At 41.6% G+C, this 20,765-nt stretch overlaps 1 protein-coding gene across 1 annotated transcript in view; it reads right to left on the bottom strand.

Annotated features, from left to right (window-relative positions):
* itga9 (integrin, alpha 9) overlaps positions 1-19,609 on the bottom strand; it is a 47,440-nt gene extending 27,831 nt beyond the window's left edge. Inside the window, exons 1-15 of the mRNA XM_030748799.1 lie at positions 19,422-19,609; positions 19,060-19,187; positions 16,810-16,916; positions 14,473-14,596; positions 12,513-12,580; positions 10,224-10,353; positions 10,052-10,137; positions 9,902-9,964; positions 9,388-9,525; positions 8,921-9,026; positions 7,569-7,663; positions 7,267-7,357; positions 6,913-6,958; positions 6,623-6,777; positions 4,009-4,169 (exon numbers count right to left, since the gene is read on the bottom strand). Coding sequence (XP_030604659.1) covers positions 4,009-4,169; positions 6,623-6,777; positions 6,913-6,958; positions 7,267-7,357; positions 7,569-7,663; positions 8,921-9,026; positions 9,388-9,525; positions 9,902-9,964; positions 10,052-10,137; positions 10,224-10,353; positions 12,513-12,580; positions 14,473-14,596; positions 16,810-16,916; positions 19,060-19,187; positions 19,422-19,609 — 1,686 coding nt within the window. The remainder of the gene's footprint in view (positions 1-4,008; positions 4,170-6,622; positions 6,778-6,912; positions 6,959-7,266; positions 7,358-7,568; positions 7,664-8,920; positions 9,027-9,387; positions 9,526-9,901; positions 9,965-10,051; positions 10,138-10,223; positions 10,354-12,512; positions 12,581-14,472; positions 14,597-16,809; positions 16,917-19,059; positions 19,188-19,421) is intronic.
* Between the last annotated feature and the right edge of the window lie 1,156 nt (positions 19,610-20,765).

The raw sequence follows: 20,765 nt of genomic DNA, 5'->3' as shown, positions 1-20,765 counted from the left end.
ATAGAAGAAGATGTTTCAGGCCTAAAAAAAAAACATATCTACAGCAAATTTATAGTATCTGAAAATCATGTTTTTAAGAAATATTTTAAAATCCACCAAAGACCTGACACAGGCCTTTCACTCGATCCATCTAATGTTCACTGAAGCCCCATCAGAAATGCTCTCAGTGGAAGGGTGGCTGTCAAGAAGCAGTTCTTAAGGAAGAGAAACAGAAAAGGCTGAGGTATGCAAATTATACAAGAACTGAACTGAAAATCAGGGGCTCAGGTCTTATTGAGTGATGAATCCAAATGTTAAGTTTTTGGTTCAAGTCGCTGTCAATATGTATGTTAGAGGTCAGGAGAGGGGTACAACCATGAGTGTCTACAGCCATCTGTAAAACATGGTGGAGGCTCTGTCTTGGTTTAGGGCATTTCAGCCAGTAGAATTATGAAAGGTAAGAAAAGTACCATCAGATTTTGATTCACCATGCAACACCATCTGGAAAGCGCCTGATTGACAACAGCTTCATTTTTCAGGATAACAATAATCCAAAACACAAAACCAATGCAGTAAATGCATACCTGGATAGAAAAACACACAGTGGACCACTATCAGTCATGGATTGGCCTCCCCAGAGCCCGGACCTCAACATTACTGAAGCAGTGTGGGATCATCCTGACAGAGATCAGAACAAAAAGCAGCCAACATCCAAAAAGAGCTTTGAATGTCCTTCAAGAAGCCTAAAAAACTATTGCTGAAGACTACTTAAAGAACGTACAAAGAAGCTGCCTCAGAGAGTTCAGGCTGTGCTGAAGAATAAAGGTGGTCACACCAAATATTCGCTTTCAAGATCATTAGAATTGTGCAAACTTAGTTTTTGCCATATTTACTATATGTCCATACTATGTTTGCATGTTTCAGTGAATTGCTGCACTTATTTTCCACCTTCCAGAATATAAAGAAATGAGGCTCAACACTGTTGCACAGTACTGTAGGTTATTTTTTTTTCCTGTACTGTTAATTGATTTAACATGCTAGCACTAACACCATAGCAACCTCTCACTGAAAATTGGTCACTATGGATTGAGAAAAAAGCAAGACAGGGAGACCAAAATTAAAAAATTTAAGGTTTAAAGGGTTCAAATATTATTGTGTAACAATATAGTAGCTATGCTCATCTTGTTTTTAATGTAATATCTGAATGAAAAAAGCTACTTACCTGTTATTCAAGCATTTGCACTGTTTCTTTTTACAAAGGTTAATTGCACAAGTGTCAGTTTGTGAATAATGCTCCAAACATTCAAGCTATTTTACTACTTGGACTCAGTCTGGCACAATGAGCTGAGACACTGTGCCACAAACGTAACATGCCAAGTGAACATAACTGCACATCAAACTGAAGAATTCCTGTTAAAAGTTGGTGGTTTGCTTGTTAAATGAATCATTTCCATGTCATGCACAGCACCTCTGGTCATGTGAACTTCTAATCACTCATCAGTCATCATGGCTGATTTCCCTCCCTAAATGTGAGGTATAACTCCAGTGAAGGCCAGCATGGAGTTTATTTAGCTAAAAATAACCAAACAAAGGCCATCTGGAGACCTGGTATGTTGTTAGCCGATGCCAATGAAAACATGTTTAAAATGATCAACATGAAAGTAGAAGGAATTACGCTTGAACAAGTTAGACGCTGAACTATTTGCTTCTGTACTCTGTGCCCTCTGAAGAACTCTTGTTATGCCCCTGTGTTCTCAGCACTTTGTGATTTATTGAGCTGCAGGTCCAGCTGTTTTTTTTTTTTTTTTAATTTTACTTGATTTCAGATGGTTAAAGCTGAGTGTGTGTGCTGCATATACATTGTGTGGAACTAAGGCAACTTTAACAGTATTTTATTCAGTTTTGTTCTTAACTGAGGTCATTTAAAGGAGTCTGATGTATAAAGTCAATAAATGGGGTCAACACATGGTCAGCAGCTCCAAACGTGAGTGTCTCAGAATGGCTCAAGGCCTCTCATGCATCAGGGCTCGAGCAGTCAACCCCAACGCAAGCGTTTTCCATCAGGAGCACCAGCGCGCACTTCCAGTTGACACAACAGCAGCCCAGCACCCTGCTGTGACGCTAGTCTCACTCCTGTGTTTTCACTGCACGTTTAAGCTGAGAGAAGGGTGGGGGCACACAATCCCTCCACCCCTGAGGATACAGCCGAGAAACCAGCTGGTTTCCATTAGCATAACTCTTCTGGGGAATGGGAAGACTGGCTCATGTGGGCAGACACATGAGTAAGATAAATGACGCGATTGGTCAAGCACACTAGACCCTCTCTGAGAGCGGAGCCAGATCACGTCTGATTATGGTGATTCTTTAGCTCTTCTCCCAAACACATAATGTTTGATGACAAAAACTCATGACTGATAGCTACCACGCTAGGTTCTAATCTTTGGCCCACTTTACTTTTCATACATATTTAAGCTCATTTAGCCTGTAAACAGTCTAGTGAGGTTGTAATTTGTGCGCCACACCTTCACAGTCCTGTGTGGCTTTTCACCTTTGGGTAACATTGGGGATTTCACTTCTGCGTTTTGCAACTGAGCAGGTGGAACCTGAAGCCATATTCATTAAATAAATAAATAAACAAACCACAGAGCTTCTTCACATCTCAGTCAAGCCAATCAAAATACACGATATGCTACTCAAAAATACACTTTCCATCTGCAAAGTTAAACATTTGCCAAGCATTATGGCATTAAAGCATTAAAATGATTTGTCCCCTGGGCAGGAGTTAGAAGAACAATACTACTCTTTGTATGATGCTACAGACAGAAGATATTTAAACAGGTGTGAACAGGTGGAAGCAGCTATTCTGGCTCCTTTAATGCTGTGATCAGACCAACATCAAAGTGCACCGTTAAGTCCCAAAAGCTGCAAAATAGAAGCTATCCTTGAAGCAACATCTGGCCTGATGGATGGCACTTACAGTACAAATGTGTTTATGTAACAGCTAGAGAGATAGTCGCCCACCCACAAGAAGGCAAATGTCAGTCTGAGCAGAAACACTACTTTATGACTTACCCTCCTGTTAATGTTATGTGGGTTGAACCTTGAATGAGTACAAGTGAAAATTAAGTTTTAAATGCTAAGATTCTCCTGTGTGCACAACTATACAGGCTCATTGAAGAGCCTGGATAAACGCTGGGCTCACTTCACCAAGTAAACCTCGATAACCGTGATGAGGTTTTCTTAGGGAAAAAAAAAAAAGCTGCTTACTGCTAAAACTCTTCTCTGTGCTATACACTCATTACAGTCTGAATAGTTAAAAGAATGAGAGGAAAGCACGGTAATGACAACCTCCCTCAGTTGGCAGTGCGGCCTCCCACAGTGAAAGCGCCTGGAGAGCACCATTAAGAGCGCCAGTGAAATTTACAGGCATGCAGTGGGCCTCCGTATTACAGGAGGTGAAACATGGATGGTGCCCCCAGGATGAGGACCCTCTTTGTGGCTACAAGAACAAATCACACATGAGCACAATAATGGGACTATGCGGTAACAAAGGAGACTCTGTTTCCTGTTTCTGTCAGTTTCTGCAGACACACTTGAGCAGCACAGCTTCAGGAACCATCAAGCTACTGGCTGTTACCTTTAACCTAACCCAGCAGGGTGACACAAATAGCATCCCCGCAGATGCCTGTTGACCCGTGGCCTTAAGCTACAGAAGCAAATCCTCTTGCTACGATGAGGCATGTGATGACTTTTACTTTATCTTGACATTTTATTATTTATTTTTCCTTTTTTTCTGGTCTGTTTAAACATTTTAGCTGGAAATGTGTGAACTTTGATGGCCTAAAAAAAAACTACACAAATAAATAGAGACAGAAGAAAAACGGGCCACAAAAGCAAATAACTCATATCACAAATCAACACTGCATGGTGGGAGTGCTCAGGGTCATGGGAACGCAACAGAGAGCAGTTGAGGACATGACGAGCAAGTGCACAACCCGAACACGACCAGCAGAAGGACCACACACTTACCTTAACGTAGGCAGTGTAGCGCTGGCACTCCTCTCTGTTGATGTCCAGGCTAAGTTGATGGCTCATCTGGGTGATCTGAGATCCACTTTGAACAAAGTAGACCCGGGAAGGCTGGGCTTTCAGGCGCTTTTCCACATCAGCCGTCAAGTTATACAGCAACTCTGAGAAGAGGCAGAAAACACTGTTACACATACCCTCAGCTGACAGCGATGGCTGTTTGAGTAAAGACCACCAGAAGTATGCAGGGTTTGGTTTTCTGGTAACTGCCATTAAAACACGAGAAAGGAGGGGGAAAAGTGTTTATTGCAGTCAAATTAAGACAAGCAATAGGGAAGATGGGAACATTTTTTGGTCAGATTTTGAGATAGTGCTTTAGCTTAACAGCAGCTCTTTGTTCAGTGTTGCTTATTTCAATGCAACTTGCCCAGAAGATTTGCTCCTATGACAGATCCTGACTGATCCTGATTTTGAATCTTAAATTTTTTATCGACAAACTGGAAGATATAAAGAGGAGCTGGGCGTTAGGTGCTCATGCAGGAGGGAAGATTCATTCATTCTTCATTTAATTGGCTTTTGTGATGATATTTCAAGAGTTTAAGGTCAACTGACATAAGAATTAATGAAAAAAAATGATGGCTTTTCCAGCTGCTGGGGCGGTACTAATCTTATTATGAAAGAAAACGTAGTAATAACATTCCTGCTGCTTCCACACCTGGCTTTGCGACGCGGAAGAACGTCAAATCTATTTTGAAATCATAAGCCCGACAACACCAAAGTTTCCGTTTCTTTGCCCTTTTAAATCCCTTCCTCTGAATGAATTGGCCTCATTCTGTAGTAATTTCTTGAAGAGGGTGTCATACTGGTAAAAGAGTGGGCGGGGTGGCAAACACACCCAAGTCGGACCAAAGCCTACTGTTTCCATCGTCCAACAGAGGGGACGCCATGATCTCACTCCAGAGGAGGTAAAGGAAGGTTTCATTATAGAAGTCACCAAACACATGGTGCTGCACTTTCCATGGTGTTTTGCCAGACGGCTAAACAGAGAGGCTTTATTCCAACGAGTCAGGACATATTCATTATGTAACGACAGGGCTCCTTCTCCCCTGGGGGGCTGTAAATGACTACACCCAAACACTGGAACAGGACTGCACCTCAGCCCTCGACAGGCACCCCACCCAAGAGCCGCTTCGCAAATGCTGAAGGGTAAACCGTCAACCATCATAACATTCAGCCATGGCCAGCAGACGTGATGCTCTAACACATTATAATAACAGCAGGAAATGGTGCACACTTCCTGCATCATGAGCAGAGGTGGGAATCACCAGAAACCCCACAATACGATATTAGTGTGATTTTTTTTTTTTGCAATAGGCTGATTATTGTCAAACTAAGTGTGTCCAGTGTTGGATGGTTTTTCAGTTAAGCCGATTTAATGTAAGTCTGCTCAGCTAAAATTATCTCAGGATGGTGGTGAGCACTCTTATTTGAAGTATTTTAATTTATTTAATAAAAAAATTGATATTTGGTGTCCCCATGATGATACAATATCACCCTCAAAATATCACGATACTATGCTGTATCAATTTTTTCCACGCCCCTACTTGTAACAGTGTTGCGAACATTGTGTGGACATGAAAGTTGATTGAGTTGTGCGTCATATGATGCTACTGACAGAAGTAACTAAGAACATATATGTACAACACAGGGTATATATTTGTATAATTTAAGTATCGGTGCTGCCAGGTCTAACAAGTGTGTGCTGCTAAGATAAAGACAGGTCTCAAACAAAGTTAATTTTCTCTAGACTTGTCCTCTTGAAAAATACAGACGCTTGTTTCACTACTGGAAAAAAAAAAACGCCAGGCAGAGCTAAGTTATCTGAAAATTTCAACTTACTTACTCAAACTTCTGAGTAAGTCAGCATTCTGAGGTATCTAACCTGAAATCTTGAGATGGGTGGCAAAATATTTTTATTTTACAGTCAAAATTTTTAGAAAATGTGTATGTAGCTTGTAAAATAAATGAGTCCAATATTTTCTTTAGAGACTGTGGGGAAAATTATATTTATAACAATCTGTAGTCATGTTCTGTATAAGGGTGAACAGACTCAGGAGCTTAGCTAGCCTCCTAAAGGGTCAAGCAGTGGCAAAACCAATGTGACCAAAATACAGAACCATCTCTTGCTCTGGTAAACCGGTATCATCATTTTAACCAGCTTCCCATATTTGAATGACCCACAGAAGTCATTTGTGAATTTGTGTTTGTGTTTTGTTTTTTTGAGCCAATGTGATGGGGTTGTTACTTAGCAACATCAAAATACTGGTAGCACTTGGGTACATAACTATATAAAACCATAATTTGACATTTTTAATGATTTGGGGCTCTCAGGGTTTTTTTTTTCTTTTTACTGAGAGTGCTATTAACCAACACAGAAGCATATTTACCATCATGTTAAACCATTCCTTTGAAGCACAAAAACTAAAATATAATTCAAGCATTTTATGCAACTTATCAGGTTTTTTTAAAATCTTTCCTTCACTTATCTACTTTACTACCCAGTGTGAATCATTTACAAAGAGGCGCCTGAGCTGTGCGATCTTTGCCACATCATCACCTATTTGTCCAGGTAGCTGTCTTCCTCTGAAACGCATGCAGACTGTGACATTGAAGCAGTTCAGGTTCTGGTGGCCCTCGTGGCACTGTGGCACAGTTATGTTGATAGAGACAGGCAGGAAGATAGAGGCATCCACTGTAATCACAGGCCGGGACCTAAAACCACAGAAACCAGCACAGGAACACAAGCGTGGGCGAGACTGACCATTAAAATGACTCTGAAGTAGGATAAAACGCCACTCTGCTTCTCACAAATATTGCTGTGTCAGAAAGAATTATCCCGTCACTCACCTCAGCAGCACCACACTGTCTGCCATGAAAGCTCCGATAGTGACATCTGCAATGCAAACATGCATAAAGAAGATATTATGATATTAATGCAACATCTGCTGACAGCGCGCTTGACACCTGCAGCACCTCCACAACAATGCACAGAGGTCTTTAATTGTCATGCTGGCTCAGTCTGCATGTCAGCTGTGGAATGCAGTAAACAAGATTCCTCTATCACGAGTCTGAAACTGTTGCTGCATGACAATAACAGGATAAAGCCATGATAAATATTTAAAATTTTCATTCTTTTAGACTTTGTTTTTCATTTTGCTTTGACGTTTCCGATGTGGCTAGGAAGATCTGTTATGACCATACCTGTGTATCCATTGCCATCCATGTCCACATTGCCAGAGATGGATTGGCCAAACATCTGCAGACCAGGGTTTACACTGCGCCCAGACAGTTTCTGGAACACATGATACCAGTCACGTGTGAGGCAGCAAGGGAAAAAAATGAGCACTATTCTGAAACCAACATACATTACACAGCTATTTCATCTGCACACATTCAGTGTGTGTTTTAATAAACATGCATTATTGAAGCAATAAAGAAGCTCATTAATCTCGACGTGAGGAGGTCACATAATGATGCAGCTTCACATCGGAGCCAGTTCTTACCATTGAGTATTTTTTGGTTATTCCTGTGGCGTCCCCATGGTAGATATAAACAGCTCCCCCATAGTCATCCTCTTTGGGTGCTCCTATGGCTACATCTGAGGAGACAAAGAACGCATGAAAAGTGTTTCTGTGAAAATAAATGAATGAGCACATAAATAACTGAATGAGTGCACAAAAGCTTTCATTAATCATCTGTTTACTTTCCGCTGGCCAGTGCCTGGGAAACAAGCCTTAACTGTAAGACTCATGATAGACAATTAAGTGTTGTTAGTGGCCATAAAACTTGCGCGACCTCTGAGAAAGTGGAAACAAGACTATAAAGTGCTGGCAAGCCCTGAAACACCCTCCCATTAGCCCTTTTCAGCAGAAAATTAGATATAAACTTTCTTTTACAAACCAAAATACTTCCATGCCATGTGGTGCTGCACAGCACAAAGTAGAAATGGCAAAAGAAGTTTAAGGAAGTACTACAGAGAGATCGAATTAGCATCTTTGTGTCAGTGTGTGTCTACAGTAGTTCTTGCAAATTAAATGCCAGCAGTTAAGCTGTAAATAATCGTCCGTCAGGCAGCGAGTGTGTCTGTGGCGAGTGAGTGACGAGTTACAAAATGAGTTATACTTCCCAGCTGCCTTCTTTTGCTGCAGACTCGCGCATGCTGTGCCAGGCTGCAGGCCTCCAGGCATATCTCACACGGAGATGAAACCAGGCAGGCAGAAGCTTCCAGCCTGGAGTGTGAGATGGAAGCCAAGTGGAGCCCGCAGAGCGGAGCCAAGCAAGCGCAGAACAGACAGAATAACCGTTTGTGTCTGTGTGTGTGGATAATTCGGTTTGTGACTCTGTGTACACAAGGGTGAGAGAGGGCAATACTTTCTTCTTGCCACAGGGTAATCCAAACAAAATGTGCGTGGAAACGATGGGTATGGTTGCACCTACTGCGCAACCATCACTTGCTTGTGGGCTGAAGTGAAGAGTATAAACTGGATGACTTCATAATCTGGGAGATGACAGAGGAAATGGCTATTTTTCATAACATGAAGACACTGACAGTGTAACTGCACTGCACTGTCATAAAGTGACTGGCATTCTTCAGACTGGAGATTCATGGTCCACTGGAGAGTTTTGAAAATACAACCCACAGCTTGGCTCTGATCTTTCCACCAGTGACAGATATAACTTCATGAACTACTGTTTAAGCATTAAAATGGTAGAACTATGAAAGACTTTTGCAAAAACAAAAGGTTTCTATTTAATTTACAACTTCATCTGCTGGTGAAGATCACCTAAAAGCTTAATAATTATGATGCTTTCATTTATAAAGCAGAAGGTTTTTAATACGCCACTTTATACCGACCTTGATAACCATCGTCATCTATATCTCCGATTGCAGCAATGCATTCTCCAAAGTGTGCATTGAAAGCACTATCGCCAGTTAACACGCCATCCTCTTCCATGACTCCCTGAAAACAGAATCAGGCAAGAAAGCAGTTTATACACAGAGCCAGCCGGGGAAAAAGAAAAGGCCTACAGTGTACTGTTACACGATTTTCAGCTTTCTTTGATTAAATTCCTTGGCCACAGCTGCTGAGAGCCTTTTACCCAAATTATTCAACCAAGAAGCCACTCTTGTTGCAATAACTCTTAAACATAAAGTGTACAAACTGAAGCAGTTAAATAAAGGCCCTGCTGAATCTCACCCTGCTCCACTGTTTATTCTATTAATATGATGACAACCACAGGCAGGAAATAATAATGGAAAAATAATAAAACAAATCTGCAAGCTATGGTCTCATGTTCCCGCTGACTCCAGATTCCACTCACGTTGCCCCTGCTGAGGTACACAGACACCTGGCCCTCATCCCTGAGCTGGCTGTGCATCGGTGCCCCCACCAGCAGGTCCGACAGGCCGTCCTGGTTCAGATCAACTGCACACAATGAGGAGCCAAAGTAAGAGCCCATCTGGAACCAAGTCGAGCCACAGAGCAATGGGTCAGATCACAGAAACACAATCACTTCATTCATTTGATGCACAGCTCTCATCCAGACTGGATTATTTCTGCTTTTATAAACTAATATTAAAGGAATATCTACACAACTTGTGTCTTCAAGCTACCGTGAATTTATTCTGAATGAAAAGCATTAGCTGCCTCCCCTGGCTTTGGTTTGTGGCAAGTGTGCTGCTTTTTTTAAACTGCTGTTGCTCTCTAAACAGTGTATTTCTGGCAACAAAACAATTAAAGCAGTGTGTCTGAAAGAATCAACGACGTGACTCCTCATGCACATCGGGATGGTCAGAGAACTCTGAAACAATGCAGGACCACATCTGAGCTCGTACCATTTTCCCTGAGGCTTGAAAACTCTTCACCAAAGACGCACCATCGATTTTAAAAATATAAACCTGTGCAGGAGAAAAACAGAATCACTGCAGCAACCGACACAAAAGGACTTCAAATCAAAATGCTGAAAATGAAGATGAAGGCACTACTTTTCCGCTGCCGCTGTGCTGAGGCGCCCCTGCAGCGATGTCTATTACATTAGGAGACGAGAAGTGTCCAGCAGTCACAGCATAGCCTGGAGACAGAGACAATAATTAGCTGTGGCCGCCTCCGTCCTGATATATGACATTCAACATAATACTCTCATTAACTGGCTCTCACCAAGATAGCTGTATCTGTGAGAGTCGATGTTGTCTTTGTTCGGGCTATAGAGGGAGTCAGACGTCAGGTTGTACACCTTGATGGTCCCAGTCCAGTAGTATGACCCCGGTGCCCCCATCACCACAAGCTCCTGAAAATGAAAACCCAAACATTCATGCAGATAAATGTGACTGGCGTTCACCCACTGCGTGCACTGCAATAGCCTGCTGCAGAGAGGAAAAAAAGAAAAAGCTGCTGGGTGAATGTCTGGTTAACCAACGGCCACAGAATGGTTTTCACTATCTGTTCTTAAATACACATGCAGCTGGCATGCCAGCAGTATCAGCTTCCTTTGTTGTGATGAGCACTTCAGAGCTGAAGCAAAGCTGAAAGCTGTAAAATGAGTTCTTCACAGCTTTTTCTTGTGATGGTCCACAGGCATTCAGGCAGACAACAGCATGGCAATAAAGATGCTCTGTTTTGACTACGCCTGAGTCAGTTATAAAGGAGGATGTGAAGTTACCACTGGGAACTCTTCTTCTGTGCAAACAAACTTAAAAACACAGTGAGGACCTTACTCAGCAGTATGCACTCTCCGTGCTGTGGTGTCAAACATCTGGGCACCACAAGGCGTACCGACTGAGGTTCAAACAAGGATAAAGGTTTAACAGTTGGACATCATTTCTTTAAATTCTTCACATTCTTTAAAGGGGGGCCGTTCAAATGCTTTAACAGATCCACACTGACGTCCGTAATCCGTGAAGAAAAAAATGGGTTTAATGATGAAGTCTCTTTGGTTTGGAAACAGTAGGTTCATTGTAGAATCCAACATGGTATCATTTAGAGGTCCCCCATGAGGTGCAGATAGCAGCCTTTTATCTAAATCATTTAACCAAGGAGTCACTGTTGTTGGAATAACTACAAACTCCAAACAGAAGCGGTTAATCTCACCCTGCCCCGCTCCCCGATGAGGTGGACTAAAACATGTCCCATACAATAAAATCTGTGTGTGTGTGTGTGTGTGTGTATACACCCATGCACATGAATTCCATTTTTTTAAGGTGCCCCAACCCACTATGCTGGAGTGTCAACCACATGGTTATGACATCACTTTTCATGGTTATCCTCAATACCAAAATATTACAATACCCCAAATTGGTAATATAGTAAAAATGATCCCACTTTAGTATCAGTGAAAGAAAAAACATTTTTTAAAGCAAACCTGAAAATGACCAGAGTTTAATAATAGCAACAGCCTAAGCAGAAGCTAAAATAATATTTTGTATTGGTCAAATAAAGGAGTACTGCAAAAAATTATACAAAATGAATTTCTTGTCAGTGAAAACGGCTTTACCCTCGGGGCACAGCTGTGCTCCGAGGACACATTTTAAGTCATTTACAGTCTACTGTGCATTACTGTATGTTCCAAATTAAGCATAACTGTAATCTGAGACATGAAAAGAACCTTTGAGGAACACAGGGCTCACAGCGAACATCAGGAAGGACTTACCCTGCAGATGTATCGAAAACAAGCTGTCTAAACTGGTCAAATATACATTTTTCAAATTTTAATGTAGCCCTCAAATGCACCTTTTTCACTATCAACCTACATTTCTACTAAGAGCAGAGGTGATCAGAGGAGGGTCAAATAGATTTGACCCTCCTCTGATCACCTCTGCTCAGCAGCTTCACTGACTCACAGACAAATATCTTTGGGAGGCCAAAAAGTATTTGTAAGGTACACAGAGGTAATACGCGATCATGGATGATGTCATGTGTCAATACAAAACAAGGCAGAGCATCAAAGCTACAGAGAAAAAGAAACTCATATTTTCTTAAACGTTTTATCTCGTGGAACCACACCAGAGGTCAGCTGAGGCTGCTGCATCCTTTTCTACACTATCTGCTATCTATGGAAACATTAGCTAACACTTATCACCAGAGCACCGGTGGTTTTGATACAAATACATTTATCTGAATGGAAAATTTTAACTTTCCACATCATTTTAAAGTTTAAAATTTGGGTGAAAAACTCACTGTCTAAAACCTCTTAATTATTTTCAGAGTACGTGACTTTCAGAGTGAACCAAGAGTGAGGGGGAAAACGATTATAATTTCAAATGAGACGATCAGTCCAACTTAAGAAAAAAAATCATAAAAGCGTATTGTTGTATTGTTTCATGGAGCACAACCATGTGAAGATGTGATGAAACATATCAATTTACCAAACAGTGAGAACAACCAGCTACTCTGTGTCAACCTGACAGAAACTGGGGTTTTCACAGAAGATGAACAAGCACTGTTACTGACCTCCGTAAAAACTCCCGCTATCCCAGCTTGGCACGAGCCGTGCTCTTCCCCATACTTCTGCTTATAGTCTGTAAGAAAAAACAAACCACAAATTATTTCACTGTGTGCTTGAGCCAGCATTTACTGGAGTTTTTCCTGCATTCCATATGGAGCTAGTCAAAGTCCCGGTCCCATCCAAGAAGAGTCCAGGGGCAGAAAGCAGACTGAAAGAAGGGGTGCAACACCGCATTCAATGAAACGACCTCTTACATGCGCTCTCAGGTTACAAAAATATTGAGCTTGGATCAGCACAAAATGCGCTGTAAATACGGTCCCAAGCGAAGTGTGTCTGGCCACACTGGCAACAGGAGTCACCAAAGGAAGTGAAATCCTGACCTGGGAGCACAATTAAAGCACAAACCAGGCTTTGATAAATAGCTCTGAGACACATATCAAAACACGTGAAGAACACATTTGCAAGAGTCACCATAAAATGTTATCTAGCACATTATTTTTCAAACGGAACTTCATTTTTAGTGCTGTAGTGGCTTCCCATACTGAAACAACCTGCAGGACAAATGGATTAGATTTACTACAATTATAACAAAATCTGATTTCCCTAACTTGTGTAAATCATTCCTTAAAAGCACCTGATTTCTGGTAAACTAAGCCAAAATCAGTATCGCAAGACCACTTTAACAAATTTGACAGTATTGCACCTTTGTGAAAATACTTTTCTTTGGCTAAGTGGTGCAAATGAAATATAAACTCTACGCTTCCACTGGACAAATGCTCGTATATCTGGCTTTACAAACTGGTTGTCCTTTCGTAGCTGCAGCTGGCTCTCACCAAAATTGAACTTAGGGAGAGAAATCACACTTTGGGGCTCGACCACTACTGTTCGCCAGTGCCAGAACACCAATCAGAAGCCAGAGGCGGCCTTCCTGGCTACAGAAATAATGTGCTGTGAAAAAATGTAAAAGGAAAAGGACAAACAGAACAAACCAGTTATTCCAAACCTGGGAGTCTCTCAACTGGTCCCAAGGTCTGTGGATTATTTAAAGGAATATGAAATAAAAACTACAGATCTCATTGGTGTCTCACTGGCTGCGACACCAATGAGTTCTCCGGCCTCAGCGTCCTGTTGCCCACCATGTGCCAGGGTGCACCATTTTTCAACAAAGATGTTGATTTTGATTTGCTACTTTGGTATTGCACTGACAAAATCTCTCCACAGGCTTGAGAACCATATTTTGCCTTATTGTTGCCATTTCCACCAACACTGACTCTGCTAGAACAGCTTTGCATTATTCACAGTTCAAAATATTCCTTATTTAGCTTATGCTAAGCCTTGGTGAAGCCCCTCTGTCTATATATATATATATATATATATATATATATATATATATATATATATATATATAAACTCTAAAGCCATAGTCTGTCATCATTATTTCAAACTTTGGCTGTTTGATATGAACCTCCACCATGATAACAGTATATACTATGATGGAAAATAAGGAAGACTATAAAAGGCTCCATTTAATAAAGTCAACCAATAAGGTCGTGTGTCCGTAGCCATCTGTTGGGTAGTCATTTTTTGAACAGAAATACGAAAAGCTACCAATCTGATTTTCATGAAACTTGGAATGGAGTATTAGCTCTGGAAAAACCAGTTGATTGCTGGTGCTGATCCACATTGTGTTGTAAAAACATCAAGATATTTATGCCAGTTTTGGTAACAGGCTGGCAGAGGTCTGGACTCTCTGAGAGTCCTTGGAGGGGTTTTTTTTGGCATCTTTTACAGCTCCTCACAACAACACGCTATGGTCATTACCCAAGTCTATGCTTGATTTTTAGATAGCTTTAACTGATTAAGCTGCTGGAATTCAATAGCAAGCTCTTTCACCCCAATTTAAAATGTTTTAAAACAAATGAAAACCCTAATAACATGTGTGCTATGACTGTGCTTCTACTATACCTTCGTAACAGGGGATAAGTGCTTTTGTCCTGCTCTGGAGCGTTGCAGGAATGATGGAGCAGTATCCATGCGGAAGGATATGCTCTGACTCGTAGAAGACGTTTTTCCAGCGGTGAGCACAAGCCTGCAAGAGAAAAGCAGGAGTAAACAACAAATTCAGACACATTTGCGTTCTGTAAACACAAACTACAGGCAGGCGTTGATCTACAACACTGACCGAAGCCCCTTTCTCGCTGGGCTGGAGTCAGCGCGTCTCTGTGGCTGTCAAATGATCGTCAATGAGAGGGGGAATTAAAGCCCATCCATAACCCTGACCAAAACAGCCATGGTCTGTGGTGTGAATATCTCCACTGTAGCTTCAGATCAGTGTTTCCCACGCAGCATTTAATGCTCAGCGAGAAAATGTTCACATCGACGTTTGTGTGTTTTAAAAGTTTTAATTTCACAACAGCTCCTCTGGGCTTTCGCAGTCAAGCTAGAGAGGCCAAAAGTTCAGAAAGCACAGGCAGCAAAAAAAATAAAGTGGATCAAAAGACAAAGAAACAAACTTCTGCTTCATTATACTGCAGTGGAAACAGCGAGTGCAGAAATGGACAGGGAGTAATTCTCAAAACAATACTTTCCACTGTGTTTTTCAAAAACATAACAGCCAAGTGTTTGGTAAGCAAAGAAAAGGAAGACGGAGCAGATTTTAAAATTTTGCACAAAAGAGGCCACATAAATGTGTAAATGTGGTAATAATTTAGGACCCTGGGGGGGGGGGATGGTGGTGGAGCCCCTGTGGCTCTGGGGACAGCTCTGGATGTCTCTGTGCAGACTAAGTCCACTTCATCCCCCCCACCCCCACCCCAAAAACCCATCATCCCTACCGCCCCAAACACACACACACACACACACACACGCTCATGCACGCATACACAGCCAGTCTCAGTGAAAACAACAGCTTGGCAGATTGTGGGCATACAAAACGCATCAGATGACTGTCTGGAAGCAAGATGCTATGTTGAAAAACGCTTGTGTTTCAAAGGGAAGCTTGGCCAACAGAAGTAACATATCAGTATAAACTCTCCCTCTAGAGTAGAAGTTTTGTTTTTTTTTTTTCTCAAAGATTCATCAGATGATAAAAACTTAGCAAAGGCAGCTCACATGCTCTGCAGCAACTGAGAATTTCATGGTTGGAGTATGGCGTCTGTGCTGCTGTCATGTTTCTGTTCAGTTTTAATGCCCTCTTTGGTCACACACAAGGCCTTCACTGAAAGCGCAGATGAAATCACCACTGTACACATCTGCCAAACAGCCGTTTCCCTTCTGTTGCGCAGAAACGTGAGTTCATTCAGATGAGATTTGAAAAGAAAAAAAAAAGAGGCCCAGCAGCACGTGGCTCTGGAAAGCCACCACCTTTTTTTATCACAACCCTGACCGAATGGCCAGAGAGTGTGCAGCTCGAAGTCTGTTGTTATACAACTCTGAGCTCAAATTCCCAAGATTGACAGCTCCAAGAAGTCTTCAAACTTTCACTGATGGGTAAAGCCAAAGGTACTGGTTTAAAAATCATGCCAGTACATTCCAGTGAGGTATTAAAAAAATAGACCAAAGACAAATATTTCAAAAAAGCAAAGAGGCTGGACAAATGCAAAGTTATTAAGATGTCTATGAGTAACAGGTATTCAAACATGATGAGAGCTGCCCACCCACCTGACGCCTTCAAACTGTCCTGCAATGCCGCTAGTTTCCTTCCTACCCACTGCAGGAGGCAGGGGTTAATATTTAATGAAAGGCTGCCCTTGGATGGGACCGGCGCAGAGGGGCCGAAGCCTAAACAAACTTTGCCAGCTGCCCTATGATCTCTGTGCAAACACTTAGCAAAGCACCCCTGGGATTAGCACCATTCTGATTTCTCTAAACCAGGTTCTCATTTCTTTTGTTTTAATAAACAATATGCTTTTTAAAAACCCCGCTCCACTAAGTCTTCCAGCTCCACACACGAGGTGAATGTTTCACAGAATTATGTAACCACGCAGCCGTTTCCAAATCTGTCTGGCTTTAGATGTTACTCCACTTTTGAACGCGCGGAAAGTCACTCGGAGTCATAATTTAAAGATGTTTTTGTTTTCATTTGCACCAGTCAAAGTTATAAGAATGTAACACGCAAAAAGAGGAGTTGTCTTTTTTCGCTTAAGGAAGACTGTAATGGTGAGAGCAGCTGTGGTTTGACAGTGCGGTTAATGGTAAGACATTTGTAACAGTGATGCTGGTATAATCAGGCCTGTTTTTATGACATGGTTTGCATTAAACAATTTGCCGAAGCGACCGTTGTGCTCTGTCCCCTGCGCTCACCAGTATTTTGCCGTTGGCGCTGTCCTGGCGGGCCAGGCTGACCCCCATCCACTCATCATCTCTGTCTCCTTGGCAAGTCTTCCCACACGACTCTCTCTGCCTGTTTCCTGAAAGACAATGAGGGCAGTTTGCAGACATTGAGTCACGGGGGAAGGAGGACGTCTTGGAGCGAGCGACTTGTCTCTCGTCAACTATTGTCAGCTTTTAGAGATCCGGCGTTTACTCTGTTATTTCTGCAGAATGTGCAAGTGATTGTTACACAGCTGATTGTTTCAACAACTGGAGATAAAAAAAGGTCTGTGTCTAGAGTATTTAGCAATGACTCCTCTACAGCTCTTACACACAAAACTCATTCACTTTTTTTTATAAGCAGATATTTTTGTTTGTAACCAATGACTATTTTCAAGCAAAGTGCTGATTGCTTTCTTAATGAATCATTATGAAAAAAATAGAAAAGGCACAAAAAAGCTGCAGTAAGCGAATCTGACCTCAGTCCAAGGAAATACCACAAAATATCACCAACTTACAATACTCACAGTCACTGTAATGCTGAAACACAGACAACAACCAAATCCCCACATTAGCAATGCCAGAACAATCAAATGATTAATTCATCAACTGTTGCAGTTCAATTTTCTTTGAAGTGACTACCTGATCAATTGATTGCCTTAGCTCCAGATCTCTGAATTGAGCTTTCTAACCAAGATACAGTCATGTGCAAAGGTTTCAGGCTCTATTTAGATTCTTATCTATTACTGTCATTAGTGAGGCATCAGATTGGTCCCAGATTCATTCTACAGCATGACAACCCGAGGTGTACACTCAGAGTCACAAAGATCTATCGTCACCAACAACATCTGCAGCAGATGGTATGGCCTCCACACGCCTCTGATCTCAACATCATGGAGTCAGCTTGGGTTTACATGGATTTAGGCTGTCATCATGAGAAAGCCTTAATCCAAGATGATTGGAACAACCCACAGTACTGTGCAAAAGTCTTAAGTCACCCCTTCATTTCTTTATATTTTGCTAGGAAAATGGGAACTAGGTGCAACATTTATTGAAACACTGAAACAATTTATTGAAAGATACAATTTAAAATTGGTTCTTTGCTAAGTGTCTGTGATGGGTAGACACAACGCTGGTTTATCCCTTGAGTTAGGTGGCTCAAGACCACTTTAACAAAAAAAAAAAAAGACAACAAAGTCTGGCTTTTTGGGGGGCTCAAGACTTTTGCACAGCACTGTATCTGCCAATCACCTTAAAACACTAACCTTAAAAAGTTCACTGAGGAGAACTGATGCTTTGCTTTAAAGTTAAAGGCTGCTCACGCCCACTACTGTTCTAAACTCTTCTAAACAAGTTAATATTTGCAGATACTGTACAGCTTGGGCGGGCTTAAAGGTTATAGCAGGTTCAGGACTCATCAACACAGAAGCAGGAAATCAAACTTTGAATGGAAGCTTCAAGAGACGTGCAGTATCTGCAACATGCAGCTCAATATAAAAAACAGTTGGGTGTAAGAAAAAATATATATGCAGTTATTTTAATACTTTATTAGCACAAGTGGCTTGAAATACTGGACGAACACGTGATAAGGATCATAGTTCCAGGATAAGTAAATCAACATCAGCAGGAGAATAAAGTTAACAAAAGACAAATATGTATATTACATATCAATTTCAGGCACATTTTTTTTCAAGCAATATTCTCTATTTCAACAATTATTGGAGGGAAATTGCACATCTAAGTGTTTCTCTGTAGCACTGTGTTGCAGCCATACATAGATAGGCTGTGTGTGTGTGTGTGTGTGTGTGTGTGCGTGTGTGGTGGGTAGGTGGATGGTTGGTGGGGGGTGGGGTGTCTTGAAGCGCCAGTTTTTGGCTCACTTGCTTGGAAAATATTAGCAAAAGCATAAATCATAACTATCAAAATATTGATGGACCTCTGCACACAGAACCCTCTTGTCTTTTTGCATGTCTTGATGTAGTAGGTTATGGGCTACAAAGACAACAGTGCACAGTGTTACAGGCAGTATAAGGCTTCATTATTCTGGTTAAACAAAACATAGGCTTGGGGCAGTTTAAGCAGTTAACGGTGAGAAACAGCAGGAGGAGAGCAGCGGGACAGAGCACCAGTTGGTGAACTCTTTTATTTTTAACCTGTAGTTGTGTATGAGTGTATGCATTGCCTTGAGTGTGCGTCAATATGTGGTGTTTTGTATGGATGCTGTGGGGTGTAGTGACCGACCTCTTCCTAGATCCATCTCTGTGCAGCGGCGTTCAGGGTTGCTGTGAACTCGACACTTATATAGAGCTCCGGGAGAGCGCACAGAGCTACTGTAGGAAGAGTTTGCCTTTGGTGCGCCTACTATTATCCTACATACACGAGAAGAAGGGAGAGGAAGGGCATAGTTTAGTTTCTTTTTTTTTAATCGGACAAACACTTAACATATCTTTAATATACCACTGACATTACCGGTACTTAAGCATATGGGTGTGGATGAAAGTTGAGCTCAAGAGACATTTAAACATTTCTCAAAAAGCACAAGTTCATTGCATCACTGACAGAAAATCACATCACTTCCAGGAACACCGCAAAATGGGACTCACCAGCGTGTGTTGTCATAATAATGCTCCAGCACAGAATAGCCAAAAAAACTAGAATTTGGTCCGCGGAACACCAAAGGATGTTCTAAGTCTATATTGTAAGAATAAGCCACTGAAATGGAGAGATAAACATAAAAAACATTTCGTACTCCCGTTCTGTGCCTCCGCAGAGGAGCCATCCCTTTGCGCATCGTGCGTAATAACGCAGTAGTTTCCAAAAAAAAATAATAAGAGTGGGGCGAAAAAAAAAAAGCTAAGGAGTTGTGAGTTCTTCAGTGGTCAAACTGTTACAAACTAGCTTTCAGGGGTTTTTTTTCCTGGGTCTTGCACAGCATGCAGACTGTGATGGCATGAGGAAAGGCTCGAGAAGGAAAAGTTAACGGTCCGGTTAATAACGGTGCGTCAGCTTCTCTCCATTCTGTGTCAATCTGAGGACGTTCTTGCTCGCAAGCTCCCTGTCGAGGAGATAAAGGCAGTCAGCTGTCAAGTTAACCACAGATATCCTGGAAGTAAGGGGCGTTTTACTTAAAATAAGAGCATGGCTGTTTGGTTTAACCACGGCTCCAACTTTTGAAGAAAAGTTGAGGTTTTAATGTGAAAGGTGCAGCCGGAACGAGTTTTTTTTTTTTTTTTTTTTTTTTTTTTTTTTTACTGTGATCCACGGACGCTGGTAACGTGGTCATGGAGAGACGAGAATGGTTTAGAAAGCATCACATTTCACCCGTGGGCTTTGGGGGGCTTTGGATTCTCCAACACTGGGGGATGAGGGCGCACTGCTGCCCCCTGACGTTTTCCAGTCACGATGAACAGTGACAGTTTCATAATTTTTAAAAGCTATAGATTTACATCTCATGGCTATTACTCAGTAGGGATCGAAGATTCTTAACTCAAATCAGATGATGCATTCAAAGTATGCGCAATTAGACAAGGAATTCGAAAGTCAAAGAAGAAAAAAAAAGAGGAAAGACTGAAGAATAATCTGGGAAAAATCATGTTTACACATTTCTTCTGCTTTTCTCTTTCATTCATCAGTTTGATCTTTCCCGTTTTGGGATCCCCTTGTACTGCAGTGCACAGCTGTAGGCATTGATACACATATTTACACACAATATGTCCCGAGTTTGAGCCATATACATTACTTAAGTATTCTTTGGACAGAGCCATAAACTGCCTGTACTACAGGCTAAGTAGATACTGATAAGCTGACCTCTGCATACAGCAGTTTTTGCAGAGCTCGAACTGCAAGTAACGTATTTAGCTGCACCTGTAAATTTGTTTACTGCACTCTACAAGTCCCACATCCATTTCCTCACTGCTTTGCATCATGAAAATTTTACTGGATATTTG

Source organism: Archocentrus centrarchus, chromosome 15, assembly GCF_007364275.1.
Source record: "Archocentrus centrarchus isolate MPI-CPG fArcCen1 chromosome 15, fArcCen1, whole genome shotgun sequence".
NCBI classification, from domain to species: domain Eukaryota; kingdom Metazoa; phylum Chordata; class Actinopteri; order Cichliformes; family Cichlidae; genus Archocentrus; species Archocentrus centrarchus.
The sequence above is the reverse complement of the archived record's forward strand: the minus strand, read 5'-3'. Positions and strand labels throughout refer to the sequence as shown.